General features: G+C 41.7%; 1 protein-coding gene across 1 annotated transcript in view; it reads right to left on the bottom strand.

Annotated features, from left to right (window-relative positions):
- LOC141428071 (rotatin-like) overlaps positions 1–21,108 on the bottom strand; it is a 51,312-nt gene that overhangs the window by 28,519 nt on the left and 1,685 nt on the right. Inside the window, 20 exon segments of the mRNA XM_074087807.1 lie at positions 338–479; positions 1,160–1,380; positions 1,776–2,045; positions 4,908–5,077; positions 5,694–5,857; positions 6,219–6,304; positions 8,756–8,968; positions 9,606–9,742; positions 10,026–10,243; positions 10,982–11,106; positions 11,511–11,660; positions 12,328–12,472; positions 12,747–13,211; positions 13,610–13,817; positions 16,639–16,808; positions 16,927–17,148; positions 18,847–18,984; positions 20,347–20,393; positions 20,396–20,544; positions 20,840–20,959. Of these exon segments, the coding sequence (XP_073943908.1) occupies positions 338–479; positions 1,160–1,380; positions 1,776–2,045; positions 4,908–5,077; positions 5,694–5,857; positions 6,219–6,304; positions 8,756–8,968; positions 9,606–9,742; positions 10,026–10,243; positions 10,982–11,106; positions 11,511–11,660; positions 12,328–12,472; positions 12,747–13,211; positions 13,610–13,817; positions 16,639–16,808; positions 16,927–17,148; positions 18,847–18,984; positions 20,347–20,393; positions 20,396–20,544; positions 20,840–20,959 (3,560 nt within the window).

The following is a 21,108-nucleotide window of genomic DNA, read 5'->3' as shown; positions in this document are numbered from 1 at the left end:
GGCTAAGCTAACTTCCTTTCTTAACTTTTACACGTTTATTTGTAAAGTCCACAGATGTACATTTATGAATGTTACTTCGGGAGGTGCGCTGCTTATCCTGGACTTTGTTTTTGAAACTATGTAAGATGTAATACTTTTTTTCAATAAAGTTATTATTATTATTAAAAAAACTTTATATTAAATCAGAGTGACATACTTACTTATTTTTTTACAGATAACCATTACCGATAACCATAACTAACTAAAACTAGTTTACAAATTTTAAAATTATCTCTTCCTACTCCATAGAGTCAAGTATGCAATAACCCGTCACGATCACGATACGGCACGAACGTACCTTGCAACAGTTGCGGTGTGAGTTGCGCGTAGCGCGCAAAATGCGCGGCGACGCGCAGGGCCGCTGCCCGCAACGCGGCGCGCGCGGCTCCCGCGCACAGCACTACACATCCCGCTACATCCTCGCACGCTTCGCTCCAACGCTGTCAAACAAATATTTGGACAAGCAGATGACTATTACGGTAAATACTCGCCTTTAGCGGCGGATCTAGGATTGTTGTTTGTGAAAGGTTTGACCCCGCCAAATAATGGTTTTAGCAAAGTATCTGACTTTAATCCACTTTTAGATTTATAACGGAGTGGGGAAATATTGGATCCATTACACCTACCATCTGATAAGTTACCAGATTGATGAACAAGACTTATGCATGTGGTAGTTATATAAAATCTCACGGTAATTTACAGCCGTACAACTAAATAGAGAGCCAGGTGGAACGAAGTGCAGGGAGAGCTCATAGGAGATAACGTACTGTAGCGACACGGAATAGCTTAGCTTGCGATATGGTTAACACGCACTAGCTATACAGTCTGTAGGCTCAATCTCTCGCCCGCCACTGCATACTGGTCTAAGCTGTATCCATTAGCAGTAAATGGAGTCATGTTGCTAGACAATCTATCATTTGGGACTTTGGAACATCCCTGAAGGCCAAGGCTCTCTTCCCGCACCTCATACTTATAGTACCTATAGTTATTGTGTGTGTTTAACACCAACAGGTCCTCCAAGCCAACGCAAGCCGTGCCCTATGTAGATCTCGTTCATACCTTTAAGTTTACGAACGCTTGGCAAAAGCGACTTAAGAAATAAAATGTGAACAGCACCGACCTGCACCGGCAGTTGTTCCTCGTGAGCCATCTGCAGCATAGCCAGCAGCGCCAGCATTGCGTCCAGTCGGCACGCCTGCCCTTTGCGGCCGCCGCCCGCGGCGCACCCGCTCAGCGTACGAGTCACTAACTTAAGGCATTCCACCAGCGTGACCTCTGATAGCTTGCAGTGGCGCAAGTTTAGCGCATAGCGAATACATCGCATCAACTCGTTAAGGTAACCTGCAGAACCAAGATATTGTACAAAAATTTTTTTAGTGTTCCATAGTCTCTTATAGTTTCGCCATGTCTGTTCGTGCATCGGGCCACACCTTAGCTTTGTAACTGTTAGTGCTAGGAAGCTGTAATTTTGCATGGATATTCACGATGATTTTAAATCGGTGATCAGGAGTTGAAAAATATTAAAAACCAGCAAAAATTGAACTCAATAGGAGAAGTCTTATTTTAAGATACCTCCCCTACACGTAAATTAGTTACAAAACATATTAAATAAGGATTAAATCAGAAACAACAGTGATGTTCTCGCCATTCAGGTTTTGCAATATATTACTTAACATCTACTTTCACTTCGCAGTAAAATTAACCATAACATAAGTAACATGATCATTTCAACTTACCCAGCATATGAAAGTTCCTCAAATCGACCCTCTCCAGACAGGCAAGCAGTATCTTAACGAGACTCTCAAGCCTGCCGCTATCAAAGTCATCATATGTCTCCTGTAGTACAACACAACGCAGCAAAACCTTCACTATATGTATGTGCAGTTGGGTCACTTCCGTGTCTTCCTGAGTGGTCTGCTGTGGGAAGAGACGCTCACGACTTAGGAGGGATATGATGGAGGCGTCTTTACCGATGAAACAGGACTTAATCCAGGCGTGTGCACCATCTAAGAGACGAAGATTTACATCAGGGTATTTGACATCATTCACAAAGACCGCTGCTATGTCACTAAGCTGTCATGAAACATATTTCTAAATATTACAATAATATATAACTCACGATTATAAGTCAGGAACGGCCCGACTAGTTTCGATGTTTTCGGAAGATATATATTATAGGTGAGTGCGTTCACGAGTTAGTTGCGAGATCTTCGAATATAATATATAAATAAATAAATAAATAAGAGCATAAGAAAATATCGAAACTAGTCGGACCGTTCCTGACCTATAATCGTGAGTTGAACAGTTTATCTTTGTATTTTGTTTGTCAAGACGGCTCTAATAAAAAAAACTATTTAATTGTAATCCGGATAGCCAGATACTAATAATACTTATTATACAATTCATTTTAAAATAATCCGGGCGGACCTTGCACTAGGTCCTACCACCTGCAATGCTTATGTCACTATATCTAGTTTTTTACATTTTAAGTTAAAGTTGACAGAAATGCCGACTAAAATCAGACCATGTTATCCTTATCCATAACTTTGTATTAATACATGTCATAATTATGTCGCATTATTATCGGTATTTTTATTATATTTATCCATAAATAATAAGAATTTAATCATAATGTCACTTATACTTTTAACCTCCTGAGTCCTGACATTTTTTAACAAACTTAGCGTTTAAGACCTAGACGTGGTTGACCTGCTTTGTTATTTTGGATATTATTTCAAAATTCATAGAATTCTTTATTCAATGAACAGTTTGTACTTTTTTTTTTTTTATTTGACTGGATGGCAGACGAGCAAGTGGGTCTCCTGATGGTAAGAGATCACCACCGCCCATAAACACCTGCAACACCAGGAGGAGTGCAGATGCGTTGCCAACCTAGAGGCCTAAGATGGGATACCTCAAATGCCAGTAATTTCACCGGCTGTCTTACTCTCCACGCCGAAACACAACAGTGCAAGCACTGCTGCTTCACGGCAGGATTAGCGAGCAAGATAAAGTACATTCAACCGTTATTCTTAGTGTTAATTAGTCCTAGTAGTTATAAAGTACGCGAGTACTTAGGAGGTTAAATTAGGTTAGTATTAAGGAAATTGACAATATTATAATTGTGTTTTAGTTCTTAAGTTAATTAAAAATGATGTAAAGTATATTAATTAGAGGCCTGAAACAAGGGAATGATGGACAAGTTTGTTGTAAATATTTAAAACGAGTCCAGCAGTCCCTGTTCTGGCCGAGATTTGTATAGTGCTTTACTGCAAACAATGTGAGGAAATATTTCATCCATCCATCCATCCATCCATCCATCCATCCATCGCATCGCATCGCATCGCATCGCATCGCATCGCATCGCATCGCAGCGCATCGCTTCGCATCGCATCGCATCGCATCGCATCGCATCGCATCGCATCGCATCGCTTCGCATCGCATCGCATCGCATCGCTTCGCATCCCATCGCATTGCTTCGCTTCGCATCGCTTCGCTTCGCATCGCTTCGCTTCGCATCGCTTCGCATCGCATCTCTTCGCTTCGCATCGCTTCGCATCGCATCGCATCGCATCGCATCGCTTCGCATCGCTTCGCATCGCTTCGCATCGCTTCGCATCGCTTCGCATCGCATCGCATCGCATCGCATCGCATCGCATTGCGTCGCATCGCATCGCATCGCATTGCATCGCATCGCTTCGCTTCGCATCACATCGCATCGCATCGCATCGCATCGCTTCGCATCGCATCGCTTCGCATCGCATCGCATCGCATCGCATCGCATCGCATCGCTTCGCATCGCATCGCATCGCATCGCATCGCTTCGCATCGCATCGCATCGCATCGCATCGCTTCGCGTCGCATCGCAGTATCGCAAATGCTTACAGAGTAGTGTTGGTTCATCATCATCATCATCATCATCCCAGCCTATATACGTCCCACTGCTGGGCACAGGCCTCCTCTCAGAACAAGAGGCTTGGCCATAGTTCCCACGCGGGCCAGTGCGGATTGGGAACTTCACACGCACCATTGAATTTCTTCGCAGGTTTGTGCAGGTTTCCTCACGATGTTTTCCTTCACCGCAAAGCTCGTGGTAAATTTCAAATGTAATTCCGCACATGAATTTCGAAAAACTCAGAGGTGCGAGCCGGGGTTTGAACCCACGACCCTCTGTTTGAGAGGCGATAGGTCAAACCACTAGGCCACCACGGCTGTAGTGTTGGTTGGCTGTTCGTAATTTTTCCTTTGTCAGTTTAATGTTAGTAAGCAAAATTAAAAAGTTAGAGCAGCGGACAATAATGGATTTTCATACATACTTCATGGCCTAGGCCAAGAAGTTATGTAGGGAGGTAGTAGGGAGCCATAAATGAGAAACTTCATGTCTCCATTTCGTGATATTAACGCATACATTTTCGAGCATGTTTGAGAAAAATGAGTATTTTGAATAAATTATTATTATTATGTTTTTTTTTCTCGGCTTGCACCGGTGTACTGTTATGCACGGGCTTAAGCGAAGTGCATATCAGGTAAGTTGGTTTCTTCGGGTATATTATCCTCTTAAGTTCCATCTTGAAAAAATATCAGTCGACTTTAAATTGTGATGAAAAATAAATTTAGATATTTTGTTTTTATGTAGCAGTTTAAATTGTTAATAACCAAAATCAGGCGTTACTTCACGAAGGTATAAATGGACTAGAACAATCAATCGACGATAATAGTAGTATGGGTCTACCGTAGTCCGTTAGTTCAAAATTTAATATACTATGAGTCCTTTCCCAAATCTCTTAAGCTACAATCAAAATAATAAAAGAGCACTTTTATAAGGCCTTTGGACATTATTATTGCAACACAACTTGCATAGAACTTACCATCCTTAGGCACGTTGTCCATGTAAGCGATGATGAACTGTAGCAGAGATATCAAAAGCGCAGTATCCCTGGGCGACGCAGGCGGCGCGCATAAGAACCGTTTCATGTGTTGCCATGGTAACGCGCCGAAATCTCCGCACTCCCGAGATAGCTTTACTAGGTGGGTGTAACTGTAGAAGAGAATGATGGATTCTTGATAGGCGAAAATCGCTTTAAACCCCATTTAGACAATTGCATGCAAGTTTGATTAACTGAATTCATTGTCCCTAAACAGTCCGCGATGTAACGCAACTCTTTACCTTCTAAATGGGGCTTCAGTTTAGTATCGTGTTTTATCGCATATAAATATGCAGTTATCGCCCTCGCCATCGTCTCGTGCAACAAATACTAACTCAAACATTACTAATTTAAACATCCTTTACTTTTTACAGATTAAAATGTGAGTTATCTCTTATGTTATCTCTTATTATCTGCGATGATCTTCGCAGGGAGGCTGGCAAGAGCTGGATGAGAGTAGCCGAGGATCGTGCTCAGTGGCGTGCCATGGAGAGGCCTATGTCCAGCAGTGGACGAACATAGGCTGATGATGATGATATCTCTTATGGCCGGCTTCCACTAGGAAAGAGTAATGAGCGAAATCGAAGGTAACGGACTGAACTGAGCAACAAGCTAATGATGATTTCTTATTCAATGGAAGCCCATCTACGCAGTTCGTCATTACGAGTTGAACTGACTCCGTACGGACGGAGTCCGCTCCTTTAGCAGAGGAGGGTGGACATTACTTGCCTTTCCAGCGTATTCAGCGCTTCATTAACTTGTCTGTGGGACGTAGCGTTCTCCAACGCCAAAAGCGCTTTAGTAGCAGAATGTGTCGGCGCAGCCGCTTGTAGCAAAGATAGATCGCGCGCAGTGGGGCGCAAGGCGAGCGGCGCTGGCGGCCCGGGTGCACCCTTCAAAGGGAAAAATAATTAAAACTAAAAAAAATACTTATTTACCCATAAATACTGACCAAAACAACACATACTAATATTATAAATGCCAAAGTAACTCTGTCACTCTGTTACCTTTTCACGCTTAAATCGCTGAATTAATTAAGATGGAATTTGGAATGGAGTTTGAGATCCTGGGAAGGACTTGCTTGGGAGCTTTTTACTTACTGTGAGAAACCCTCGGCGCGAGTCCGATTCTCACTTGGCTGTTTTTTTTAAGCTGTTTTAATACGGTGCATTTTTGACGTGAAACGTCAACCTCAACAGACCGAAATTAAAGAAATGTGCAATTGTCTTAATAATTGATCAGAGATCAGCTAACCTTCATGACGCGAGCCGCAGTCTCCCAGGCGCACCACCAGCGAAGACGGATCGACGCGCGCCAATCTTCATCCGATAGAAGCCATTCTGCACCAGAAAAAAAACTATTAATTATTTCTCCGATCTGTCTGATCTGTAGCAGTCTGGAGGAGATCGCTTTTAAGCGATAAACCGCCTTTTTAATGTGAGAGGGAGGCAATCGGGCAAGCGGGTCATCTGATGGGAAATTATGACCACTTTTCATGAGTACCAACTACTCAAGGAGAGCCATTGGTCCGTTGCAAAAAACTTTCTTTTTTTTAATCTCGGATTCCCTGTGCGATCATCGACAGAAATAGTACAAACTAGACAGCAGCTCTGATTTACAGCTGCTTTCAAATTACAGTTGTGGTCATATAATTAAGAACGATTTTTTATAGAGAAGATTTTTTCAAACTGACAAGTGTTACTAAATGCATGTATATTTTTGTACTTCTCTCGGTATCGTAAAACTTTTCCTTACTAGCGGTAAATTCATTTATACATATAATTGGCTAAAAAATAAATAGATAAACTTTATATATTACATCTAAACCTAGTATTACTACTTACTGGCTGGTCATATAATTAAGAACGCTGAATAGTTTATTTTTTATTCAAATTTAAATAGAGAACGGACCGCCGCTTTGTGGTTTTAAGTTATTATTTGAATAATTTTGGCGCCATTTAGTGCCGTAAAAGTCTTAAAGGCGATTGCTTCATATAAAAACAACGGGGAAAAATAAAAGTTGTGATAAATCTACAAGAAAAGTAATACTAAAACTTCGCGACAAGAATTGGTCGTATAAACACATAGCCGATCATCTGCAATGTTCAAAAACTATGGTTTTCCACGCCATAAAGCATTTTGCTACGTATTAAACTACTTCAAATGTTCCGCGTGTACCTAGACAAAGAAAGTCATCTCGTCGAGATGATCGAAATATCGTTCGTTTGGCAAAACAAAATTCTTTTAAAGGGTCTAATGAGTTGAGAAAAGAATATTTTGGCGAAAACAACCCTTCAGCAATCTCGGCACGCAGTATTCGAATGCGTATGGTGGAAGAAAAGTTGCACGGAAGGATAGCAAGGAAGGTGCCTATGTTGAAACGGTGTCATAGGCAAGCCCGGCTTGCATTTGCAAGAAGATATGAAAACTGGACAGTCAGACAGTGGAAAAACGTTCTTTTTTCTGACGAGACAAAAATAAATAGGGTATGTTCTGATGGCAAACGATATGTAAAACGGCCTCCAAATAAAGCATCCGACCCAAAGTACACAAAAGTAACTTTAAAGCATGGCGGGGAAATGTTAAAATTTGGGGATGTTTTTCTGGACATGGTGTTGGACCTGTTAGGCTGATAGAAGGAAACATGGATCAATTTCAATACAAAAACATACTGGAAGAAACAATGTTACCATATGCTGAAGGCGTGCTTCCGGTTATTTGGACATTCCAGCACGACAATGATCCCAAGCATACTGCACGTACCGTTAAGGAATTCCTCACATCGCAATCAGTTTCTGTCTTAGATTGGCCAGCCAACAGCCCCGATCTTAGAGCAATAGAGCATCTTTGGTGCGAAGTCAAGAAAAAAGTTTCAAATCGACAGTGTGGCAATTTAAGAGAACTGTATGACGTATTCTTAGAAGAATGGAACTCTATCTCTCTTGCGAAATGTCAAAAATTGATAGATTCAATGCCTCGCCGGTGTAAGGCAGTAATAAAAAGCCGTGGACATGCTACTAACTATTAATTATTTATAATATTATTAAAACATTGCTTTTCTTTCTGTACAAACTTCACGTTAGTGTGATTTTGTTAATCTAAGTTTCAAATAAAAAAACTTTCGAACCGTTCAATAAATCGTTCTTAATTATTTGTCCAGCTTCATTACTATTTGAATTTGTTACTAAAGAAAATAAAAACAAAATTTGTAAAAAAATGACAGTAATTTTATTCTTTATTCTAAATCCCGTTTGCTCTATTCATGTGGCTATTCATAACGTAACTAGTTACTTCTAAGAAGGACCCACGACTACACATGACATGATTTAGTTAAAAATAATCTGGAACTTCAAATCGTTCTTAATTACGTGGCCACCACTGTATATGGAAACTCAGCAAAGATACACATAAAATGATTATTCAGAGCAGATTGCTAATATACGTGTACAAGTTTTGAATGAAATGTTTATGTTACCAATGTCTGGGAGATAATAAGACAAAAAAAATATAGGTATTAAAACACCCGGGACGTATACTCGTGAACACGGCCATTGCAATGTGGCCGAAACGTCGAGGTAATTACTACGTGTATCGTTAGGCGTGACAAGACCCCGGTATTTAATTAAATGTTACGAGTGAAAACCACGAAACTTTCAAACATTATACAAAAAATGTGCGTTTGAATGAAGAGTACGCAGATAAAACTATTTAGAGAAAAGACCATGGGTTTTTAATTCATAGTTTTAAGGAAGAAGAAACTTTAGGTCTGCTGATAAGAATATTCCACTTACCCACAGTCGAATGCTCGGCGTTAGGACTAATGCTCCAATAGCTGTTCACATTAAAGGGCAAGGAAGTTCGCTGCACCACACTGAGCGGCAAGGCTGGCACCTGACATCGATTGGCGTCCAACTCCTGGAGCGTGAACCCTGACCACGCAATCAGTGCTAGTATTTGCGCACACATTAACACTGTCGAGTCGTTCGCAGGGAATACTAGGATTACTGGAAATAAAAGGAATTTAAATAAAAGTGTGTGTGTGTGTCTGTGCGCGTGCGTAGGTGCGTGCGTGCATGCGTGCGTGCTTTCCTGCGTGCATGCGTGTGTGTCGGCTCCGATGCACGACTGGAGTTGACTCATTAAATACTACATTAACTACTCACTCACTATTATACTTGTTGAATGCAAAAGTAAGACGAAGTCACGGGCAACAGCTAGTATTAAATATCGAGTACTGCCTTTTCGCAACGTAACGTTTGGCGACCAGCAGGGCTACTACGAAACTCAAAACTCGGTGTTCGTGTCGTGCGGTCTCTCTTACACTTATACTATTTAATACGAGAGCGAGAGGGACGGTACGATACGAACTTCGAGTTTCGAGTTTCATAGTAGCCCTTCTGTTTCATTTCGCAACTTTTCATTTTGCAAACTCTAAAACTGTTAAAATTTCAAGATTTATTTCAGGGCCATCGTGTAGAACCCTTTAGGTTAGGTTAGGTTACTTTTATAAAAATCCTGATATATTTACAGTTTCAGAAATATTTTACAGTTGGGAAATTAAAAGTTGCGAAATGAAACAGGTTGCCAAACGTTTTTCGCCGAAACATTAGTAAACCATTAAATATATTAGGTTTTAATTACCCCTTAACAGCAGCGAGGGTAAGTCCTGTATCTTAGCCAGAGCGTGCCGGCTTGTGAAACAAACGCTGTTCAGTACAGACACACAACTAATTGCGCACTCAGGAAACGCTAAGTAATCATCCACCATTAAAGACAATCTGAAATAAAAAAAAAAACAAGTCATTAGCAGCCATTTGAAACTTAACTAAATATTATGCACATTTTCTGACCAAATCAAAAAGAACGCCATACTGTAGCCTTTTCTATTGGGCAAAAAACAACAGTAAATTATATATATGTCGGCGGCCAATCGTAAAATCCGCCAGATCACGAAATTCCTAGGCATATCATGAATATCTCGTCTAGTGCAGTCATTCTAAACTAATGGCCAAAATGGCAAAGTATAATTACTTTTTTTTTTTGCAAAATTCAATCCCTTACCGTAATATAGTGACGATAACTTTCAACCCGTCACACTGCAAGAACGTATCGTGGCTGTCTTGCTGCCTCACCATCACAGACAGCTGTTGCAGCGTGCTTCTTCGCAGAGAGGGTTCCAGTGTGGGCTGCATGGAAGGACGGGTCACGTATTCTGAACCGTGCTCGTCCAGAATTATGTCTTGTTTGAGTACGTCTAGAATTTGTGCGAGCCCTGTTGACTGAAAACAACAACAGTTAATGTAAATAGATAATATATTTTCGTTTCTGCGCTAACTGTCTACAGTCAGCAGAGTCTCAATAAATAGGTACGTTCTTACGTACGAATTAGTAAGAGAGGAATAGAAATTTCATTGTACAGTCGAGGTTAAAGATATCTTCACAGTTTGGTACCTTGTCGCTGTATGGTAGCTGACAATTTTATACAACAGTGGAAACATGAAGTGACAGCGACAAGGTAGTAAGGTGTAAAGATGTATTTGACCTCGACTGTGTGTATTTCGTTTCACAATCGATATGGCTTTTAGCCCGTTCCGCTGTCAGAATACGACATTTTCATTTTGTCATTGATTTTTTAGATTACTAACCCACCAATTAAATTTTTATCACTTATCTTTGTTACAGACAGACCGATCTTTTTACGCATTTGCGTAGTCGTATTTTCAAACTCACGTGATATTTTTATTCCTCTCTACTTGTTTTGTGTTTTACCATAGCGTAATAATTTGTAATAGTGGATGCACTTTTTACGTTTCTGTGCTGTCTACAATCAGCAGTCTCGCGCATAAAAGTCGGTCGGACTGAGGCCTGCAAATCAGCGTAGGATGGACGCTACTCTGTCCCGCACCGCTCCGCAGTTGCCTTGTCCTGTCCTGTGTTACCTCTCTAGTTGTTCTTATTACGCTATGGCGTTACTCAGTAAATATATGATGAGAAAGCTAAATAAGTTTTAACAGTACCTGTTGATTTTTTAATGGAGACTTATTTGAATCAACATTGAAATTCTGTGGTTGTACTCTTCTTAATGCGTTTAATAATACGTCTGTGCGCAAAGAATCTGTCGGCGGAAGGTATCTGTGATCGCCTGTAACATTTATAATTAAAGATAGAATGACAATAACTGATCTCTGGTTGAGTTCGAAACGCGTCAGTGTAGTGTGGTGGTAGTGATAGATGGGTTTATGTGATTTATGTGTGTTCTTACAGTGTGGAGGTGGAGGAACTGCATGAACACACATATTTTGCATAAGTTTAGCTATCATAAGTTCGCGGGTGAGAAAAGAAATTCTTTTAGTTCATTGAATATTGGCACATATTGGTAACAAAAGTTTTGAGGATTAAAAATTTGACTAACTCAAAATTTATTATGTACAGGATGTCAATGCAAGTTCACTCACACCACATAGTGTACAAGTCATAAATCTAGAGTGGTGACAAAAAATATTACCACACGGCCTGGAAGCACTCGAGATTTATGTATTTCCTTACCAAGTAACCGACAGAGTCCGTGGGCAGCCTCCATTTTTACAGCGACGCAGTGCACGAACAAGAGTCTCACGAGGCCCATCATAGTTTCTGATACACCTACTCCCATACATTCTGCTATATCGGGCTCGAGAGACTTGCAGATCGCTTGTCCTACAGCGGGAAAAACTTTAAATTAAAACTTAAAATTATTTGAATAAATTCAATTTGTGTCGAATAAGAGCTCGATATTACATACATATTAGCTTGTCTGGCTAAGACCTGAAAAAAGAATATACATATATAGATACAAAGCAGCCATAAAAAGTGACATGAATGTCCTTTGTGGCCTATGGACGACAACCTCATTCCGATATCTTTTTCATTTTAATGCAATGTGAAATTAGATTAAGTATTCCACTATCCCACTAATATTAAAAATGCGAAAATTTGTAAGTCTGTTTATTTGTTTGTTACCATCATATCTAAAGCGTTGCACTGATTGTCCCGGGAAAGGACATAGGATAGTTTTTATCCCTGAAAAATTGTGTAGTTCCCGCGTAATAGCGATAAACGAATCCTACGCGGACGGAGTCGCGGGCAACAACTACTACGTCATATTTTCTTGATAATGGCAGATGGTCGAGAGGGGATGCCAAAATTAGATTAGCTCAGCAGTCTGGTCAGTGACTGACTACCAACCCGTTGGTCCGATAATCTGGCAGTCAGCTAGAAAACTTTTTATAATAAAGACACAGGATCGGGAAATGTATCGCGGAAATAAAGAAGCTTTTACACAGCAGTAGGTAAATGTACATTTGATACAAGTTTAATAACATACCTATCTCCGTTTCATGCGCTGCGTACACCTGCAGCAGCGGAAAGATAGGCAGCATGCTGGCAAGGAGTCGCCACCAGCACCCTTCACTCAGCACCAGTCGACCGCGAAGCAAGTATAGCATAATATCCGAAGCGCTGGTCTCTATCTTTGAAGTGTAAAAGAAATACATTTTAATTAATTTCTAGCCAGCCAGTAAAAAGAGTCTCGTAAAAAAAACATTTTTTGTGTCTTTGCAACAGCAGAAGTCTTTACAAGCATTCCTTTTTTTATTAGATCTCCTAAATGTATGTTTTAGAAATTCTCATTTATGTTTGTATTCTGTTCCAAATAATCGTGTGATCAATGAAATAAGGAAGCAGCTACGAAGTGCGATCTTTATGTCACATAAAAACGTCTTATAAAACAAGTTTTCCGCTTACCTCTTTTATCTTAGAAGACAGTCCATGGCAACAAATCTCTGTCAATATACTGACATCACACAACAACGCAAGACTCTTCTCATTCTCAGCCTGATTCATTTCGTCACCTACCAGCACTGACTTCACTAACTCCGCCAGCTGCTTGTAAAACTTAGCGCGTATCCATGTAACATCGTGAGCCATAAGGCTTAAGGCTATACTTCGAACCAGAGACCAGTCATCGTTATTCAAATCCATATGCTTCATTTTCTGTAGCAGAATATCAGCTACTTCGTTTAAATAGGGTTCGCTTAGATGTAGCTCTATGGCTGGCAAGGATCTTTTTATGCAAGTCAACACTTGCTTGGAGTCGCGGTAGGAGTTGCGGGTTTTCATAAACTTTACTGCTTCGTCCATGCTTTGTACTAATTTGGCAAGCTCTCGGTATTTGGTTTTGAACTCCTTGTCTACAGATATTTTAGCTGTCTGAAAGAATGGAACATTTTATTGTACTGTATTGTAAAACTCTTTATTGTACATAAAAAAACATTAAAATAACAGAACACAGGATAATAAGATGTACAAAGGCGAACTTATCCCTTAAAGGGATCTTTAACACAACAACAGGGAACATTATTAACATATGCAAAATAACGAAAATGGAAGCTATGTTTTTATTTTCACGAAAGATATTTAACAAAAATTAAATTATATTTCTACTACAGACAAGAATAGCTAAAAACCTGAAATTAAGCAGATATGAGGATTTTTGAACTTCCGACGATAACCCGAATACCTACATTAACGATCGTATTTTTATTCTTCCACGAAGGCTAAGCAATATCAACATTTTAACTGTCGCCACTTTCTGAATATTTAAATACCTGTAACACATCCTGGATATTATTGTTCAGAGTAGGATAGAACAGTTCCAAGGCAGGATCCAATAGCGCTGCCTGCAAAGCGACAATCAGAGAGGATGGCGGGAGGGCAGAGTGGCGCGCCCAATACATCAGCTTCTCCGCTGAGGATGCGAGGCGAAACCATGCTACTCTATGGTGGGTTTTATCTGGATATTCAGTGAAGGATTTTCTGGAAGCGAGATAACACCAAATATTCTAACTTTTGACTGGTTTTGAGGGTCTATACTATACAAATCAATGATCCAGTACTGTGAGAACACACACGGTATTGGTTGGAGAGATACGCCGCTCAAACCGCATGAATAATAATAATGTCTTAGGACAGATTACACCAATTGACCTAGCCCCAAACTAAGCAAAGCTTGTACTTCTTCTTCTTCTCGTGTCGATGGCTTCACTCGTTTAAAGTATCCGCGACCAGAAAGTAGCGGTGTTTATTGCCTTGTCCGTTGCATCTCGGAGGTCTCGCCCAGTACAGGTGGACGGACATGCTGGGCAGGACATCAAATGCGACATGCTCTGGGAAGCCGTCCCACAGCCACACTGGGTGTTTGGGTTTTTCAGGAAGCCCCACTTTGCAAGGTTTTCCTTACACCGGCCAACCTGAGTCCGAAGTCTATTAAGGGATTTCCAGGTTGACCATGGTTGTTTGGCCCCAGCTGGTAACGACTCCGCAGGACTCACAAATCCATCAGGCGGGGCACGCGTGGTTCTCCACCGTGAGAGTCTGGTGCGGGATGGGGAATCCGAGATAGGGGTGGTGGCACTCAAAAAACTTCGCCGGCTCCTCAGGCGGGCTTGTGGCAGCTTGTGATTATACAGAGGGTGCCGAGGATCCTGTTCCTGTTTCCGCTTTTCTATACTGCACGCAACCTCTCTGCGAATCTCTGGAGGGGCAATTCCCGCCAGCGGGTAGAGCTGGTTTAGCGGAGTGGGTCTGAGACAGCCAGTGACCATACGGCAAGTGTCATTCAGGGCCGACGTTACCAGCTTGGCGTGAGCCGAGCGGTGCCAGACTGGACACGCATATTCCCCAGCCGAGAAACTCAACGCCAGACCAGTAGTTCGGAGAGTGTGCGCATTCGCTCCCCAGTTCGTCGAGGTTAACCTTCGGAGCAAGTTATTACGCGAAATCACCTTGTGCTGTGTGTTGGCGCAGTGGCTTTTATACGTGAGCGTTCTGTCCAGGGTAATGCCAAGGTATCGCGGGTGAGGGCAGTGCTCAATGCGCACTCCTCCCCACGTGACGTCAAGCGGCCTGCTCGCATCGCGATTGCGTAGGTGAAAAGCACATGACTGTGTCTTGGCAGGATTTGGTCTCAGGCAGTTTTGCTCGTAGTATTGGCTTAGCGTTTCAAGAGCCGCAGACAATGTCCCTTCCACGTCCCCAAAGGTGCCGCTCTGCGCAGCCAATGCCAGGTCATCCGCGTATAGAAATCGTTGAGTGTTCGGTGGGGCAGGCTGATCGTTGGTATAGATGTTAAAAAGAGTGGGTGCTAGCACGCTACCCTGCGGGAGGCCATTCTTTTGAGATCGCCAACGGCTAGTTTCAGAGTGCAAGTGGACCTGGAAACGGCGATTGTGGAGCAGTTCACGAAGGATGTTCACGAAGCCGGCATCATTAGTAATGCCAGAGATCTTTGCGAGTAGCCCACGTATATTGACCGTATCGTATGCGGCAGACAGATCCACGAAGACCACCCCCGTCACCATACCACGTTCGTAGCCATCCTCTATGTGCTGTGTGAGCTTGAGTGTTTGGCTGGTGCATGACTTTCCCGGCCGGAAACCGGCCTGTTCAGGAATTAAATGCAGCTCAGCTATTGGACCAAGTCGATTCAGGAGCATGCGCTCAAAGAACTTGAACGTGTGACACAGCAGAGAAATAGGTCTGTAGCTTTTAGCATCCGAAGGACTCTTCCCAGGCTTGAGGAGTGCAATGACTTTCGATTTGCGCCATGCCCTAGGTATTTTAAGCGAAAGCAAGCAGTTATTGAAGAGTCTTAAGAGCCAGGCTCTTGCTTTCGGTCCGAGGTGTTTGATTTGCTCCACAGTCAGATCGTCGACGCCAGCAGCCTTCCCGTTCTTCAAACTCTCCATTGCGCAGTCAAATTCCTGGAGCGTAAAGGGCTTGCTCAGATCACCCGTACCTCCCCGTGAGCAAGAAGACTCCAGGTGCGTTCTGCGCAGGCGACCGGCAGGTTTGCCGTTGAGTAGCAGCTGAGAAGCTACTTGATTAGCTGATACCTGTCCAGGATTCGCGGCCGGTGGGGGGTCACCCGTAAGTTTGCGGAGGTTGGACCATGCCTTTTTGCTGTTATGGGTCATATCAGTATCGACCACGAGTTCACACCATTTTTCTCGTCTGCTCGCTGAGAGTTCACTCATCAGCTCCTCTCCAGCTTGAATGGTTTCCTCGGAAAAGGGGTCGCTACAGTACATAGCCTCGTAGTCAGCAAGAAGCTCCGATGAGGTAGAGTTTAGCCCGGGGATATAATTTGGGCGGCATCCTCTAGGGATACATTGGCGTGATACTGTGCGAACGATTCGAATGAATTCATCATACTCTGATGCCTCCGGTACCAACGAGCACAGACCTTGATCAACGCTCTCTGCATACTTGACCCAATCAGCCTTACCGAAGTTAAAACGCTTTTACCGAAGGTAAAAGCTTGTACTATGAGTGCTAGACAAAGGATACGTTATATAGACAAAATACATACAATCATTCGTATTCATCATACCAATATTTGCTCGTCACGGGGGTCAAACCCGCAACCGCCAGCTTCGTAGTCAAGATCACTAACATCTTAGCTATCCGCTATCCGGTCGTCAAATAAATAATTAGCGGCTTTATCGGCGCTGCTGGTCATTTTAACCAATCACGTGCAGCTGCGATTTCTCAATACTAGCTCGTTAACTTTAAAAACTAAGATGTTCAATAAACTAACTTATACTAACAGCGGTTGAATGTTTAAATGAATACTCACTTGTATTTCATCAATAGATCGCCAAGCAAGCGCATGACCATGCAACTCTTATGCGCAATATCCCTGTGCGTTTTGGAAACATGATCTACGGCCCAGAAGCGTTCACTGACGCAGTCCAATAGCAACTGGATGAGAGACTCAACCAGACTTAGGCATATGTTCAACGTTTTCTGAAAAAAAGAACAGTAAAACTTATTTATTTACGTAACGGCATAAATTCAAAACTAGCTTAACTAAATAGCTAAGCTTGACGTTAAATGAATACAACAGATGTCAATATCAAATCACCATATCTAAGACTTCACTTTGATCCTCAGCGTCAACCAAGATTATACTTCTAGCCATAGTGGTGAGCACTGAGTGAAGCGTTTCCAGAGCGTAAAGAGGGGCTGGCCACTGTCTCAGAGCAGCCAAGGTTTCGTCCTGCCATTGTAAGTCAGGGGAGCTGTCTCCGGCCAATTCCCGGAGCTCCAGGTTCACGCCATCCTCAGATTCTTTGCCGTCTGGAACCTGGGATAAATTTTTGGTTATTTCAAACATTAGATGCAGTATGGGCCTACGCGAGCTTAGTGCATGAGCTCCCTGCAAACCAAGTCAGTGAGCGCATCGCGAATACTAACTCACTCAGTCAGTTCGATAAATTATTCTCGAAAATAACATATCCGGTGGTCATAAAACTAACTCCGTTGTCGTACAGTCAAGGGCAAAGATATCGACACGGTCAAAGTTGCAAAAATATGTATCATCATCATCATCATCATCATCAACCCAGCCTATATACGTCCCACTGCTGGGCACAGGCCTCCTCTCAGAACAAGAGGGCTTGGGCCATAGTTCCCACGCGGGCCCAGTGCGGATTGGGAACTTCACACACACCATTGAATTGCTTCGTAGATTTGTGCAGGTTTCCTCACGATGTTTTCCTTCCTCGCAAAGCTCGTGGTAGATTTCAAATGTAATTCGGCACATGAATTTCGAAAAACTCAGAGGTGCGAGCCGGAGTTTGAACCCACGACCCTCTGCTTGAGAGGCGATAGGTCAAACCACTAGGCCACCACGGCTTTTTAAAAATATGTATACACGGCCTTAATGTTAAGTGCATAAAGTCGAGTATACATATTTTTGTAATTTTGGCCGTGTCGATATCTTTGCCCTTGACTGTACAAGTATCGCTGATTTCTTTCTTCGAATTTAATACTTGCATTTACCTCGCCTCGCGCAGCACATCTCTGGCGGAAACAGCTGAGCGGAGCGAGGCGAGGTAAATGAAGAGTTTCTATTGGTTAATAAGAAACACATTCCTCGCAACACATCCTCGTACATTATTGGTGGAACCCTGCTTAATGTAAAACACCTACACGCGTTCGAGCTCCGAGGAATCGGGAGCTGGGGAAGGGGAGAGGGATTGAGCCGCGCCCGAACGTCGTTTCATACCCCGCACTCGCCCAGTCGCCCAGTGCGAGTGTTGGGCTTGACGCGTTAGGATGCTTGCTTATTATAAGTTAAGAGCGTTTATACCTGCTGAGCTGGCAACGTTGCATTTTTGTTAGTTTTCTCGATTATTCCATAAAATAAAAGTCTATCACGAATAATTATTGGAGTAGACACAATTAACTTATGTATTAAGAAGTGTTCTATCAGACCACAAATGCAATGTTGCCAGCTCAGCAGGTATAAGGGTCAATCAACTTTTTTACCGACACTAATCAGTCCGCGACATTTTTCAAACAATTGCAGATTTTTGTAAGTAAACATGTTTTTTCTGTAATTTAATAGATGGTGTACATGAATACATGCCATCCTACGTCAGTTCAACCTATTAAACCATGAAATATCTTGTTGGAAGTACGATTTTTTGGTAACGCAGTAACGCCAGAGACAATTTTGGTAACGCAGGAAACGCCCAGTGTCGGTAAAATAATTGATTGGCCCAAAACGCTCCTAACAAAACTGATTCACGTACCGGATGGAACTTTTGCGCTACTAAAGTCATATTGACATCCCATACATCTGCCAAATAAATCATAGTAAAACTGCTTATAAAGGTTCCACCCCGGTAAATGATTCAGTTTCCTGGACTGTACTTACTGGACTTTATATTGTTCTGTGTGACGTAGAAAGATCGTGTGTCTTATTTATTCACCACGAAGCGCCATCTTAATATGATAATACTGCACTATGTGTACCAAGAATTAGAAATTAAAATACCTTATTTGAGTCATTGCTGAGATCAATAGAAGATAATTCTAATATTCTTTTGCACAAGGACCGCGTTATGCATAACAGGACTGTCAATACTTCGCTTGGACGCCCTGATTTCCCTGTATCTGATAGAATCAGCAGATTCTAAAAAAAAAATAAGAATTCATATCAGACCAAAAACATCCTTTTTTCGCCAGATTGGTTCGTAACATCGCAGGCTATAACGTCTTATTACGTTACTTCTAAATACATTAAAAATGGATCAATAAATTCATATTTTAACAAGGAAAAGGTACAAAATATTTGTTTAAGTTTTTCTTGTTATTACTTATTACCTACCAAAATAAATAAAAATGAACGACTCTTTTGTCTAATAAATTCACACAGAAACAATTCCACATTGCATGTAGTATTATTACTACTATACCTTAACAAACTTGTGCATGACGCATGGTAGAACCCTGTCGCAGCCACATTTGCCGCAGTTATCAAAAAATCTTAATAAAAGCAGGAGACGCTCCCTGCGACACGGTTCTATGGAGTGTCACACAGGAACTTGTCAAGGTATAGAGACTTTACCCGCGGCTTGAATTGAATTTTCGGGATTTTACTAAACTCTCATAGCCTATGTGTTATTCCAGACATCCAGTTATCTATGTACCAAATTTCATCCAAATCAGTATAGCCGTTTTAGCGTAAAAGAGGAACAAACATACATACACTTTTTCGCATTTATATTATAAGTAGAAAGTAGGATAAGTAGGATTGTATGTATTTAAATGTATTAAATGGGTTACATTTAGTGTCCAACCGAAATTATTTGCAACCAAAACCGAAACCGAATACCAAACCAAAACTTTATTTGAGGGCTATAATATTCTAGAGTATACTTATATATTTGTGTCAATTTTAGCTTTATAAATATAGTGTAATAGTGTAAAGTACGATGCCCACTGAACGGACCGGGCGGAGTCGCCCGCCGCGTTCAACTGGCTCCTCGAGCAAGGTGCGGAAGTCGACCGCATCCCTCCAGATCTACTGGCTGCCTGCGACCAGCCGAATGAAAGGGGTCCGACGGCACGTGATAGAGGCCGAACGCAGCCATCGGAATGCGCGGCTAGCTGACTGGCCGTGACGGTAGCCGAAAGCTGGCGTCCGAATGCGCGAAGAGCCAACCGGCCGCAAGCTGTGTAAATTTCATTCAAATATGTGATGTTAGTACTGCACACACGTTCTACATTCCTTTGGCGTCCGGTAAAGTGCGGTGGGACGCCGTTGGGCCCGATGCGCTCAGTGGGAATCGTACTTTAATAGGAGCGATTTTATAATAATTGCTCCCGAAAGCCGGACGATTAAAGTTCCGTTATCGGTCTTAGTTTGGGCAGATTTTTCGGCGAAACTATCGAAACTATCCCGAAACTCCAATTTAACGCCGAAACTTACCGAAACCAAAAACCGAATGTGCGGTCGGACACTAGACACAACACTGATACAATATAACACTACCTGAACAATTGAAGGCCTATTTAAAAATATTTCAGGAGGAAATCCCGGAGGAACACGTCACAGATGAAACGACAGCATCTCCTTGTTGATTTGAGCAATTTTAATGCATCTTCTACCAGAAACAGTGTCTTGCTATCAGATCGGGATAGTTGGACCCATGGGAAGAGGAGTAGTCTAATGCCATCTATGTCTTTAGATCTGAAATTATAATTAAATCAAACTGGGTCTTGTTGATGTATGAAAAGCTTAGGACTGTCTAAGCTATAAATGTCTAAAGTATCTTGTAAAATAAGAACCATTTGTGCATAAGCCACTAGAGAAATACCAAAAAAGTTAATTCAACCAGCTAATAATTGTGCAGATGTTTAAAAAAGTTAAAATCAGGACGGCGTTAGTATCATGAGGTTTTTAGATGTTACGGTCTTGCTCAATCATCAATAATCTCATTATATCAAAATTAAATACATACATTATTAAATTGCAGACTACTTACACACCATACAAGTTTAAATTGACAGCTGCATCATTAGAAATGGATGTTCCTTTAGATGACTCATTATCACTTCTAAGTCCTGTTAAGTAGTCCCTGTTTGAATCTCTGTCACTTTCAGAACTGAAAAGAGATGAGACAAAAGTATTTATTATGCTTTTTTATTTTTTCAGTAGAATTAAGTATGTATTTTACTCTTTTTGTTTTGTTGTTTTATTTTTATGTTATATGTACAATAAAGTATTTACATACAAACATAATTAAATAATGGA

The sequence above is a fragment of the Choristoneura fumiferana genome, chromosome 5 (genome assembly GCF_025370935.1).
Source record: "Choristoneura fumiferana chromosome 5, NRCan_CFum_1, whole genome shotgun sequence".
NCBI classification, from domain to species: domain Eukaryota; kingdom Metazoa; phylum Arthropoda; class Insecta; order Lepidoptera; family Tortricidae; genus Choristoneura; species Choristoneura fumiferana.
This window is presented reverse-complemented; position numbering and strand designations above follow the sequence as displayed.